This window comes from Phyllostomus discolor, chromosome 14 (assembly GCF_004126475.2).
Source record: "Phyllostomus discolor isolate MPI-MPIP mPhyDis1 chromosome 14, mPhyDis1.pri.v3, whole genome shotgun sequence".
Lineage (NCBI taxonomy): Eukaryota > Metazoa > Chordata > Mammalia > Chiroptera > Phyllostomidae > Phyllostomus > Phyllostomus discolor.
Window position 1 is genome coordinate 29,144,868 of NC_040916.2, and position 11,431 is coordinate 29,156,298.

The 11,431-nt window shown below is 63.1% G+C and overlaps 1 protein-coding gene across 3 annotated transcripts in view; it reads left to right on the forward strand.

Moving 5' to 3' along the window:
- RIPOR2 (RHO family interacting cell polarization regulator 2) overlaps positions 1-11,130 on the forward strand; it is a 78,563-nt gene extending 67,433 nt beyond the window's left edge. For all 3 annotated transcript variants that reach the window (XM_028503386.2, XM_036015015.1, XM_028503387.2), the window contains 8 exons: positions 147-315; positions 2,854-2,989; positions 4,096-4,257; positions 5,035-5,193; positions 6,020-6,222; positions 6,751-6,834; positions 7,921-8,011; positions 9,407-11,130. In XM_028503386.2, the coding sequence (XP_028359187.2) occupies positions 147-315; positions 2,854-2,989; positions 4,096-4,257; positions 5,035-5,193; positions 6,020-6,222; positions 6,751-6,834; positions 7,921-8,011; positions 9,407-9,507 (1,105 nt within the window). In that variant the 3' untranslated portion in view covers positions 9,508-11,130. The remainder of the gene's footprint in view (positions 1-146; positions 316-2,853; positions 2,990-4,095; positions 4,258-5,034; positions 5,194-6,019; positions 6,223-6,750; positions 6,835-7,920; positions 8,012-9,406) is intronic.
- The last annotated feature ends 301 nt before the right edge of the window (positions 11,131-11,431 follow it).

An 11,431-nucleotide genomic window follows, 5' to 3' on the forward strand; every position in this document is an offset into this window, starting at 1 on the left:
CTGCAAAAGCAGTTGTCCTGTGATTCGCTCTGATGCAAGGTGAGCGGCACCAGGCCAAGGGAAGAAGCCGGTCCCAAAAGGCAGGCGGTGGCCGTGGGGGGCCTCGGGCCAGCCACTCATGGGCTGTCCGTGTGCCGCCCCCACAGCTACAGGCCGGCGCACCCAGAGGCCAGGGTGCACGTGAGCGAGGCGCTGACGGAGGACACGGGCGTGGGGACCAGTGTGGCCGGCAGCCCGCTCCCACTGACCACAGGCAACGAGAGCCTGGACGTGGCCATCGTCAGGCACCTGCAGCACTGCACCCAGCTCGTGCAGGTAGGGCCGCCCCCAGGGGGGGCGGGGGGCGAGGGCAGCTCAGGCACGACCCCGCAGGGCGTGCTGCTGCTTCTGGGGCTGCCGGGGAAATGAGGGGTCAGCCCCCAGAGAACAGCCCTGCTCGGAGGGTGCCCTGGCCGGGTGGCTCTGCAGGCTGGAGCGTCGTCCTGGGCACCAAAGGTTGTGGGTTCGATTCCCACTCAGTGCCCATACCTGGGTTGTGGGTTCGATCCCCATTCAGGATGCGTTCGGAGGCAACCAGTCAGTGTTTCTCTCTAACACTGATCTCTCTCTCTCTCTCTCTAAAATCATAGAAACATGTCCTCAGGGGAGGATTGAGAAATAAATTTTTTTGACTCTGATGGGTGCGCCCATTCTCCCGAGACCCTGGGCTTCCGGTCTTAAAGCCCAGCTCCCGGAGCCCACGTGCCCGCAGGAACAGTGTGGTTAGCTGCCACTCTGAAGCCATTCGGTAATAGATGGGAATGACGTGCTTAAGGAAAAAGAACTTGCGTTCTGCCACCTACAAGTGGGCTTTGAAAGCGGCTGTGACTGCGCACGCCAACACGAAGGCATCCGGTGGGCGCCCCCGCACCCGGGAGCTGAAAGCCGCGGCGTGCCGGTCCCCTGCTTGGATAAGTGCCGATTAGCAGCCACACCGAACACTTCATAAGCCATTAGCCCACCCCAGTGGGCTGTGATCTGGGACACCGCGGAGCTTATTTTTCTTCTCAGATCAAGCTGTTTACCACTTAACGTTTTGCAACACTGCAGCTCGGGTTTTGAAACCCTCCTGCGGCAGGAAGTGCCCCGCCCCCGCCCCCAGGAAGTGCCCCGCCCCGGCCCCCAGGCTCCGCTTCCGTATCCTCCCTCCTGCCATGGTGGTGGTCTTTCCGGCCTGCATCTGCCCCTCCCCCAGCTCGCCCAGGTGCGGAGGTGCACGGGGAGCAGGAGGAGAGGGAGAGCAAGTGAATGACCTTCCAGGGGTCGGGCTGGTCGGGGAGGGCGCAGGTGGAGAAGGAACAGGGACCGACTGGAGGAGGGGAGGTGGGGTGAGGCGGGGGGGGGGGGGGGGGGGGTGGACCAGCCGTGGGCGGTGCTGCTGCTTCCTGACATAGAATTCACTTCTCCCCGCCCCCACCATGTGGCCTTGGACCACTGACGCGCTGGGGTGGCTGGTCCACAGTTATCTTCCTGCCACGTGCCCCCCCCACCACCCTGCCCCCTGCATTGACCTGATCCCTGATGATCTCGTCTGTTGACTGCTGGGCTCACGTGTCCTGTGCTGAACCAATCCGGCGGAAGGCGGGGTTCTTTTTTCTGGCCCAAACGGGTGAAGGCTGTTCTGTACTCGTAGCCGCTTGAATGCGGTGGCTCTCACAGCTCTTGTCCCCGCCGAGGCTGAGACCGTGCTGAGCGAACTGCCTGGCCCCTGTCGTGGGAAAGGCCCCTTCGTGGGCCCCTGCTGGGAGGGCGAGTGTTCTGGCCCAGGGACTGCTGGGGCGCAGTGTTTGGGGCGGCGCCTCTCCCACGATGAGGCCACGGTCACAACCACTCACCTCTTCCGTGGCGCAGTCCACGCTAGAAAAGCGAAAGAGGCGCTCTAAACATGAAGGGGGGGTGAGGAGGGGGAGTGAAGGGGGGAGTGCCACTTAAAATCTTCACTTTTAACCGGCACCCACTCCTGAACCGGTGCGTGTGCGTGCTCATTCGGTGCATCGGTGCAGAGAGGTGGAAACGGAGGTCCCATAAGGGGCGAGGTGCCGTAACTACATTTGACACAAAGGAGCTTAGTCCTGGCCGGCGTGGCTCAGCGGGCCGGAAAATCCTGCGTGTCTTCGAGGCCAAACGCGTTAGGCAGGGCAGGACCCTGGCACAGGTGCGCGAGCTGCAGCCCTGCTCGCCAGGTGGGCAGGAGGCACAAAGACAGACAACCCCCCACGCCCCCGCACAGGTGCCCTGTGCTTTCCCCCCTCCCGCTTCCGACCTACACCCAGGTCACTCACTCACTCACTGTGTAGGCGGCCGGGTCAGCCTCCTTAGCCTCGCCGTGCCTCAGTTTACCTCTGAGACAAGGTCCTCCCCGGGTCATGGTGAGAGGGAGGGTGAGCCCGCACAGGCCCAGGGCTCTGACAGCATCTGGTCCCTGAGCTCTGGGGGCTACGGCGGGAGAGACGGGCCGCGGTCCCAACCCCCACGCACGGGGCACTCAGGAACCCCCGCTGTTCGGGGGACGTGCGGATGCGCAGCCTGAGTGCACCCCCCACGGCTCTTGAGCGGGTTTACGGGGTCACGGTGGCGCGGCAGCAGCACTGCTGGGAAATCCCTGAACTGATATATAGGCGAAAAAAAAAAAAAAAAAAAACAACCCTTCAAGCAGCAAAAGCCTGTCCGAGTGTGTCCGGAACGGGGAACGGGGAGCGTCATCTCGGGGGAGCAAGGGCACCGTGTGCGTTCACTCGGCGTCAAGGTCAAGGCCCGGAGGGGGAGCGCTGTGGCCCACGTAACGCACACGGTTCCTTTTGTTTGTTTTCTCAGCAAATCGTTTTCTCGAGCAAAACCCCGTTTGTGGCGAGGAACCTCCTAGAGAAGCTCTCCAGGCAAGTCCAGGTGATGCAGCGGCTGGCGGCCCTCAGCGACGACAGCGCGGGGGGCGTCGGCTCCGTCGCGGAAGGTGAGCCGGCGAGGCCGCCCCGTCCACCCGCTGGGCCTGCCCTCCGCTCGGCCGCACGGCCGGCCGCAGAAAGGCACCCACGGAGTGGGGGTGTTGGGGGTCTCGGGGCCGTCCCCACAGACGTGTGGTTTTGTCAGCACCGCTCGGCACCCCCCATGCTCCCGCGGGGGCCTCCACGTCCGGTGGACGGACACTAGTGGACACGCAGAGCCCAAGTCTGCCCCGGGCAGCCTCACGGGCCACGTCTGCCCGTGCAGTTCCGTGGGGGACACGTGACCGGGGCGGCCCTCCCGTCACGGAGCTGGCTAGGGCAGCTCCCACGGCGGCCGAGGGTCCAATGCAGGACGCCCCAAGCCCGATAGGGACCCACGGCCTTGGTGGGTGAGGGTCCCTGGCAGAGAGTTTTGGGTGGGGAACCTGTCGGGGGGAAGATGCCTCAGAGCTGGTGTGGTCGGGTGGTGGGCCCAGAACCCCCGTCTCCCCCACGCTGGCTCTTCAGCGGGGACACGGGGCACGGCCACCCCAGCTGTCTCTGAGGGAGCTGGGGTGTCCTGGGGGCCTCCCTGGGCACGCCGCCCCCTGCTCCGACCCGCCAGGAGCAGGGGACCTCGGCAGGTGTCGTGAAAAGGGGCAGGGGGTGCTCTGAGCCTGTGCGTCTGTGCTGTGACGTCACGGGAGGTGGGGCCCAGGGTCTCTGTCACGGAGGGCCGACAGCCTGCTTGCTGCCCCGGCTGCGTGAGCTCCCCCTCACGCCTTCTGGGTCCTCCAGGCCTCCTGCAGGCCAGTGGTCTTTAAACACAAAATGAAACAGCCCTGGCTGGTGCAGCTCGGTGGACCGAGTGGCGGCCGGAGAGGCAAAGGGTCGCCGGTTCGATTCCCAGTCAGGGCACATGCTTGGGCTACACGCCTAGTCCCCAGTAGGGGGCGCACGAGAGGCAACCACACATGGATGTTTCTCTCCCTCTTTCTCCCTCCCTTCCCCGCTGTCTAAAACTAAATAAATAAAATATTTTTGTAAAACCACCAAACCATCAAAAGGCCAGCGGTGACGCTCCCCTCGCCCGCACAGGCCCTCCCCCCGCCTCACCGGCTCGCTCTCTTCCCAGCCCTCCCCGAGCTCCACGACAAGCTGCCCCTGCTGTCCTTCTGGACCCAGTGCTGCGGCTCGGCGGGCGCGTACCACAGCCCCGCGGACAGGGTGGTCCGGCAGCTGGAGGCCAGCTTCGCCGCAGCCGTCAACCGAGACCACCCGGGACTGGCAGACGCAGGTGGGTCCAGCGGGCGGGAGGCCCGCACGCAGTCCCGGGGTCCCCGCCCCGACCCAGGGTGTCCCCGGCCCTGACGGCCCCGAGAGGAGAAAGCGGACGTGCCCTGCTTCCGCCGCCAGCAGGGACCGTGCGGAGCGCTGGGTCTCCGCGCCGCCATGTAGGGGTGTGGCCAGTGCGGGGGCGTGTCCAAGGGCATCACCGCCCACCGCGCGAAATAAAGTCCCCTCCCCCCCACCCCCCACCGCGGATCCCGCAGTGCCGCTCCTCGCTGCCCCCCGGGAAGTGCGTGCTCGGGCCGACAGAGGAGGGGCGGGCGGGCGTGCTGGGAAGTCGCCCCGGCTCTGCAGACGGCCGGCACGGGGAACCAGCCCGGTGCCCCTCGGTACGGAGCAGACGAACCGCCGTGTGTTCACGCACCGGGGGTCCCACCGCGGCGGGTGAGAGGGACACGCCGCTGGTGCAGGCACCGCGTGGGGCGAATCCCACAGACGTTCCGACGAGGGAAAGGGGGTGGATACCCGAGCGCTTGCTCGGCAGGTTCACCGAGTCCCGGGCCGGGCGCGGGCCGGGCTGACTTGGGGGTGGGGGAGGGGCACGAGGCCCCCTGCCGCGGCCCAGGGGTCGTCACGCAGCTGTGTGGGTCTCACGCGTGGTCGGCTGCACCCTGAGGGTCAGTCCGCGTGAGCTCCCCACTCCGTCCTGCTCCGCCGCGAGGAAAAGAAGGGGCAGACGGGCAGGTTTCTGAACAGCCGCTTCGCGCCGTCTCCCTCCGGACAGTGTTCCGCACCCTGGTGTCCCAGATCCTGGACCGGGCGGAGCCGCTGCCGCCCTCCAGCCTGCCCTCCGAGGTCGTCACCGTGTTCCAGTACCACAGCTACTTCGCCGGCCACGGCGTGAGCGACCTGCCCGGCTACCTGCACCAGCTGGCCCAGCAAGGTGGGGCGTGCGCTGGGGAGACGCGGTCTGGTGGGCTGGGGGGGCGGCCTCCCGTCGTGCTGGGTCGTAGCTTCTAGGTGCGTTTTTAAGCAGGGCAGTTGTTTATGAAACAGTGAAACTACAGGAACATCTCCAGCAGGAGAAATAGGAGATTACAGCAAAAAAAAATGTTTATTCACAAAGGTGTCCGCTGGGTGGGGTTGCTGCTCTGTCGCCAGAACGGGAAGTTAGCTTCTGTTTCCCGTCTGTACCGGCCACGCACACCGGCCCTGGTGCCTCCGTGGCTGACGGAGGCCGTGCCTGGGGCTCTGGGGAGGGATTTGCCCACAGTCCTGGCGCGTGGGACGTGGTTTGTCCAAGTGGGCCCCCAAATCCTGCTTTTTACCGGCCGTCTCCAACTCCAACCACTACCGGACTCCGCCGCGCCCGGTGGCCCGAGCGCCGACGGGCCGAAAGCAGAGGCGGGGTCCCTTGGGCCCGCGTTTGGCCCGAGCGCCGAGGCGAGAGACAAGTGTGCTGTGTCGGGGAGGCTGTAACAAGCGTGTGCTTGGGTTTCCGTCACGGTGTGTTTTCACATCTGATGGTGTTGCTCCTCCGTGAGCTACTCTGTGGCCATGTGCCGTGGAGAGCCACGTCACTGGCCCACGTGTGACCTGCCCTTTGGCTCCCTCGGGCCCCTGGAGGGACCTGTCCTGTTCTCACTCGGGGGAGACGCGCTCTCTGCCGTAGGCAGCTGGGTCCGTCCCTGCGGGTTCGGGGACCCTCGCCGGCAGCGGTGACGAGCTCTCTGCACTTCTCCCCCCGCCCCGCCCCCCTCCCCCCGCAGTCGCCCTGGTGCAGAGCCTGCCGTCGCTGCGGGAGGACAAGCTGCTGCAGGCGGTCGGCGGCCTCACCGCCCACGGCCTCCCGGCCCAGCAGGAGGTGCTCCGGACGCTGGCCCTGCTGCTGACCGGCGGCCACAGCGGCGTCAGCCAGGCCGTGCAGCTGCACCTGGCCGAGGCCGCCAGAAGCAAGCCCTTCAGGGAGAAGGTAGGCAGCGGCCTCATTTCCGCCACCTGCTCTGAACGGGTAGCCGTTTTCTTCTATTTCATAATTGGTTTCTGCTTGTGAGCGATACCTACTCTGTAAAACAGTGTTTTGACGTTGAAATTTACTTTTCAGTGACAGCTGGCACGCAGCATTATTTTACATGACTGTGGGGCACGGCTCAGGGGCTAGGCATTTGTGCAATCTACAAAGTGGTCCCCGATGAGCCTCGGGCCCCCCGTCACCGTACAGAGTCCTGACACTATTGTTGACTCCGTTTCCTGTGCTGAACGTCACATCCTGTGAAAGACAATTTAAAATACAAAACTATGTTGTGATAGCTAAGTGTCTGTCTGTGTACTGAAGTAAAAGAAAAAGACGGCTCTTTAAATGAACAAGCATTGTGATGGTTCTCTGCTCTGAAGGTCACGCAGAGTGTCTTTACCTGTAGTCTCTCTCGGGCAGTGAAGGTGACACAAGCCGTTAACATGGCCACCACGCGTGTCCTCACACTGTCCTCCCTCCCCCCAGGCCGTGCTCTATTACTGTGAAGCCCTGAGCGCGCCGGACCTGCAGCTGCAGAAGGCAGCCTGCCTGGCCCTGCGAAGCCTGCAGGTGAGGCCGGCGCAGGATGGGGCGAGGCGGGGCCGTGGGCGGGGCAGCTCCCCGTGTGTGTGTGTGGTGCCTGGCGTAGCGGCCCTGCTCCCTCTGGATTAGTTCGGAGTTTTGTTTTTTTTCTTTAAACAGTAACTAAAGGTGACTTTGTTCCGTGAAAATCCGCATGTTTCAGGACACGATCCTGTGTCCGCCTGCTGTGGGGTCAGCACTAGAAAAGTGGGTCTCCCCGAAAGAAGGGGGAGGGGATGACTCACCGACCGGCACGGGGCCCAGAAACGGCAGGGCCGCCCGAGGACTGCAGTCCGGCGTGCTGGGGGCGCCTGGACCAGCCCCTTCCTCCCGGAGGGCGGTCCTCCGCGCTGAGGGAAGGACTCTGTCCACACCCTGCCGGGCCCCCGCTCTACGCTCCCCGCCCAGGCCGTGAGAGCCAGGGCAGCGCAGGGCTCCCCGCCCACGCCCGCCCCTGGACACAAGCCACAGAGCCCGAGGTGCTCAGCTCCGGGGCCCCCGGGGCCGGCCCCACCTGCCTTACCGGCACATCACCCAGGGCCCACCCACGCCACCTTCCGGCCCCTGGCCCCGCCACCTCCGGGTCGGGAGCCCAGCTTCCTCCCAGAAATACAGCCCTGGCTTGTGTCCGTGATCAGCTCCCTGGACCTCAGCGGGAGCGAGTGGCTGGAGCCGCCCCCCCCCCACCCCGCCCCCTGCAGGTTCTCCCTGGGCCCCAGCCACCACCCCCAGCATTTCCCGGCCCCGTCTTCCCGTCCCCTCGACGACCCAGCTCGCTGTCGGCAGGAGTCACCCCAAACCCCACCGGTCTCACCCCACCTCCAGCCTCCTGGGTCTGCGAGGAGCCCACAGCCACCTCCCAGCAGCGACCCCCCCACTCGTCCCCTCCCTCTCTCAGCCCCGTCCTTTGGACCTGGTTCCTGAGCAGTCCCTGGGGCGCCCGGGAACCGGCCCCTGGCTCCTGACACCCAGCTGGACGGTAGGGGGGGTTCCCCACCGGCTCTGAGACGCTGTCTCATGCAGCCCCAACATGCGTGTCAGGGCATGCTGCTGACGGCCGCCCCCTCCCCGCAGGCCACGGAGAGCATCAGGATGCTGGTGGCGCTGTGTCGGTCCGACGCGGAGGAGATTAGGAAGGTAGCCTCGGACACGCTCCTGGCTCTGGGTGAGTTCCCCCAACGGGGCTGTTTGCTGAGTCCTCGGCTGTGATCTGTCGGGCGGTGGCACCACCAGTGGGGCAAAGCCACCTGGTCTGACGCTGGCAGCCTGCCAAGGTCACGGAGCGTCCCTGGCCTCTGTCACCCCCGTGAACGTCACCTCATTATTGTTCTTCCCGGGTGACCGTTTATGTCCTGAGGCTCCGTCCTGGGGTTGAACGTGTCGCCACAGACAGAGCAGTCTCTGCCGGCGCGGCTGTGGGGCGGATAACAGAGTCAGTCCTTACCGCCCAGAAATCACTTCTCTCCCTAACAGCGTGCCCAGGGCGTCCCTCGTGGGCGCCGCTTTTCTCCCCGCGAGTTCCGGAACGACCGTGAGGGAAGGCAGGCGTTCTCGGTGCCCAGCCACCCCTGCGGGCCGCCGCGGGCTGACCCTGTGCAGGGGGTCACCGCTCGGCCGAGCTCTCTGCCCGTGGCCGCGGCCTCTGGCACCGCCAGGCCCTGCTCCCCACGCTCCAGCCCGGTCCCCCTCCGGGGACTCTGCTCCCGTGGGTGTGAGGTGGGACCCACTAAAGCGCCCGGAGGGACGAGTTATTCCAGACGGGGTGTCGCCCTGGGAGGCCCTATCTCCCGACGCGGCCGTAGACTGTAAACCTACTGCGTTTCTGAAACGCACCCATGTCAGTGCATTCCTAGGAGGTCAGTCTGTGTCCTCTCTTCCCAGTAGAGTTCCGACTGGCACGGCTGATTCCTTGCTCCTGAGTCTCCCAATTAAACAGACAAAAGCTCCTTATCGTTAGTCCCCTGTGCTTTGTCTTCCCGTTTTCCGACACTATTTTTAAAAGAGGGAAAACGGAGCAGACGAGTCCAGTAACTCACAGACACACACTGGCTGACCAGCAGGGTCCTCCTGACACACGGACTCGCTGCGGGCGGTAGACAGACACCGGCACCACGTTTACGGGGCACTCGGTCATTTTTTGGCTGAAGTCTGAAAGCCTCAATTTGACTTTTATGAATGACCGTTCACACGTGCCGACACGTCACATGCCAAGGCCAGGCGGAAGTCGCACACTCCGGCGTCCAGAGCCTGCCCTGGCCACACCCCTGCACACCTGGAACGGATCCATCCGGATGGGTGTGCAGGGATGAGGCGGTCAGGGGAACCCCGACACCGCGGGCCCACGGGGCTCCCCGGTCTCAAGCCCTGGTGGCCTTCGCGCCTCCGGCCTTAGCTGTCCCGGGATGACACATGGAACAGTCACCGAGGGCGGCTGTCCCTCGCCTGACATTAGCACTGGCGAGCGCCAGCGGTCCCTCCCCGGCACTGACCCGTGTCCCGAGGGGGGTGGGGGCGGGAACGTCAGGCTGACTCCGTGTCCCTCTCTCACGCTGTCACGCAGGGGAAGACGGGCGGCTGGCGTATGAGCAGCTGGACAAGTTCCCTCGAGACGGCGTCGGCGCCGGGAGTCGTCCCGGGGCGGAGGTGGCCATGGCCTTCTGACCGGACGGTTGGCTCGGCCGCCGCGGAGCCGTCCTCCCAAGGGCCTGGTGCTCCAGCAGCGCCGTGACGGAGCCGGAGCCGGCCGGGGTGTCCCACTCGCAGCGGGCCACCGGGGCCACCTGGAAGTCGCCCGGTGCAGCAGCCTTCCCTCCGGTTCTGCGGCCCCGCCCCCACCCGTGGCCAGCGCCTGGGGCCGGGTGCCCTGCGCGCGCTCGCCACGTGGCCGGCGAGTCTGAGCCCCTCCCACCTGCCAGGTGTGGGATCTCAAAATAGCCATCTGCGCACTGTTGTGGAAGTTCTTCTGTCAGCGTGAGCCAGTCCCGTGATTGACGCTTCGGTGCACGTCGTGCGGCTTGCGGTTCTTCCCCGCGCGTCTGATCTCAGGGTGGAGCGCCCCTCCCCCAGCCACCCCCCCTGCCCGCCCCGCCCCCCGTGCTGCGCCCGCTCCCCAACTCTCCCTTACATGCAAAACACAAAAAAGAATTCCTTCAAATAAAAGTTTGCCTGCAGAACCTGGTAGAACGACACATTGTAGGAGTTTAGTGGTTTTTACATTTCCTTGTTTCAAAATGTCCACCATTTCTTCCGCTTCTTTTCTCCACCCTGAAAGTTCCAGAAGCACGTTCCCCCCACTCCCGTGGTGAAAACACTGGTGGGAGACTCCAGGCCACCTGATCACGATCACACCCGCACGTGCTGAGAACAAAGACAGGCGAGGCGGAAGCTTTTATTTTTTCAAAACCAAGAGCCATTTTTTTAAATGATATTGCTCAGTAGAGGTACTTTGTTGCTAAGACAAATCAAAACCAAAAGTCCTGGACTCAGAAGGCTGGGATGCTCTTTGAGGAGGGAGAGCACAGAAGGGGCAGGGACATCAACAGGGGTCCTGGCCTCTGTGACATTTCCGGTGAGAGCAGGGAGCCAGCCCCCTGCGCACTGCGGGCCAGTTCCTACCCCTGCTGGGCCCCCTTGGCCAAAAAGTCCAAACGGCAGCCGCCCTCACAGCTCCGATCAGGGTGAAGTGCACGGCCTCTCAGGACTGCTACCAAGGAACCTCTTCCCCTTGAGAGTATTCGGGGTGGGAAATGCCAAGATATCAAATTTGGTGTGAGTGTAACTGAAACTGTACTCTGGGTGTGTTTGTACACGATACCACGTGGGTGTCATCTCAAATGTTTCCATGTGTAGCGAGACCTTGAAAAGCAACTCTGATTTCATTTTAAAGTTCACGTTGTTCGCCAGGCTTCCTGGCAAAGAGTCCTTTTGACTGTGAAGTTGTATATATACATTTGTACATTTATAAATATTATATATATGCAGATAACCTTCCTTTTCAAGTGCATTGTACAGTCTAGTTCGTATGTTTAGTCTTTGGTCTACGTTAAATGGTTGACATGATACTTTCTATAGAACCTTAAATCACAAATGTTACAGTTTTTTGTTTGGTTTGTGGTTTTTTAAAAAAAGTTTTTTGGATATTGCATGAGTAATGGACTCCATCCCTTTTGTATCCACTTCTGCATTTTATTTTTTGGTGAGGGGGGTGCTTTTAGTTTTGCGGCATTTGTATCCATCACTGTGTCTGTCTCATGTAAGTTGCAATAAAAGTTATTTTTGAATTTCCACTCTCACGTCGAGTCGGCCGTATTGTGTTCCCGCCCCCTAGGGAGCTGGTCGGCACATGCACCTTGCACCTCGCTCGCGCCGGGAAATTCCTTTCTTCGTACAGGAGGACAGAAACTGCTCACTTCGCTGATACTTTGTAAGGCTACCAGGAGAAAAAAGACTGGGAGCTCCTCAAAAGTCAAAAGCATCATCATGTACCCGAATCCCCGGCCCTAACCCCCAGAACCCCTCGCTCCGCGGGCCTGCGTCGGCCTGGCTACTGCGTTGCTAGGTGACGCGCTCCGGGTTCTCGGCTATT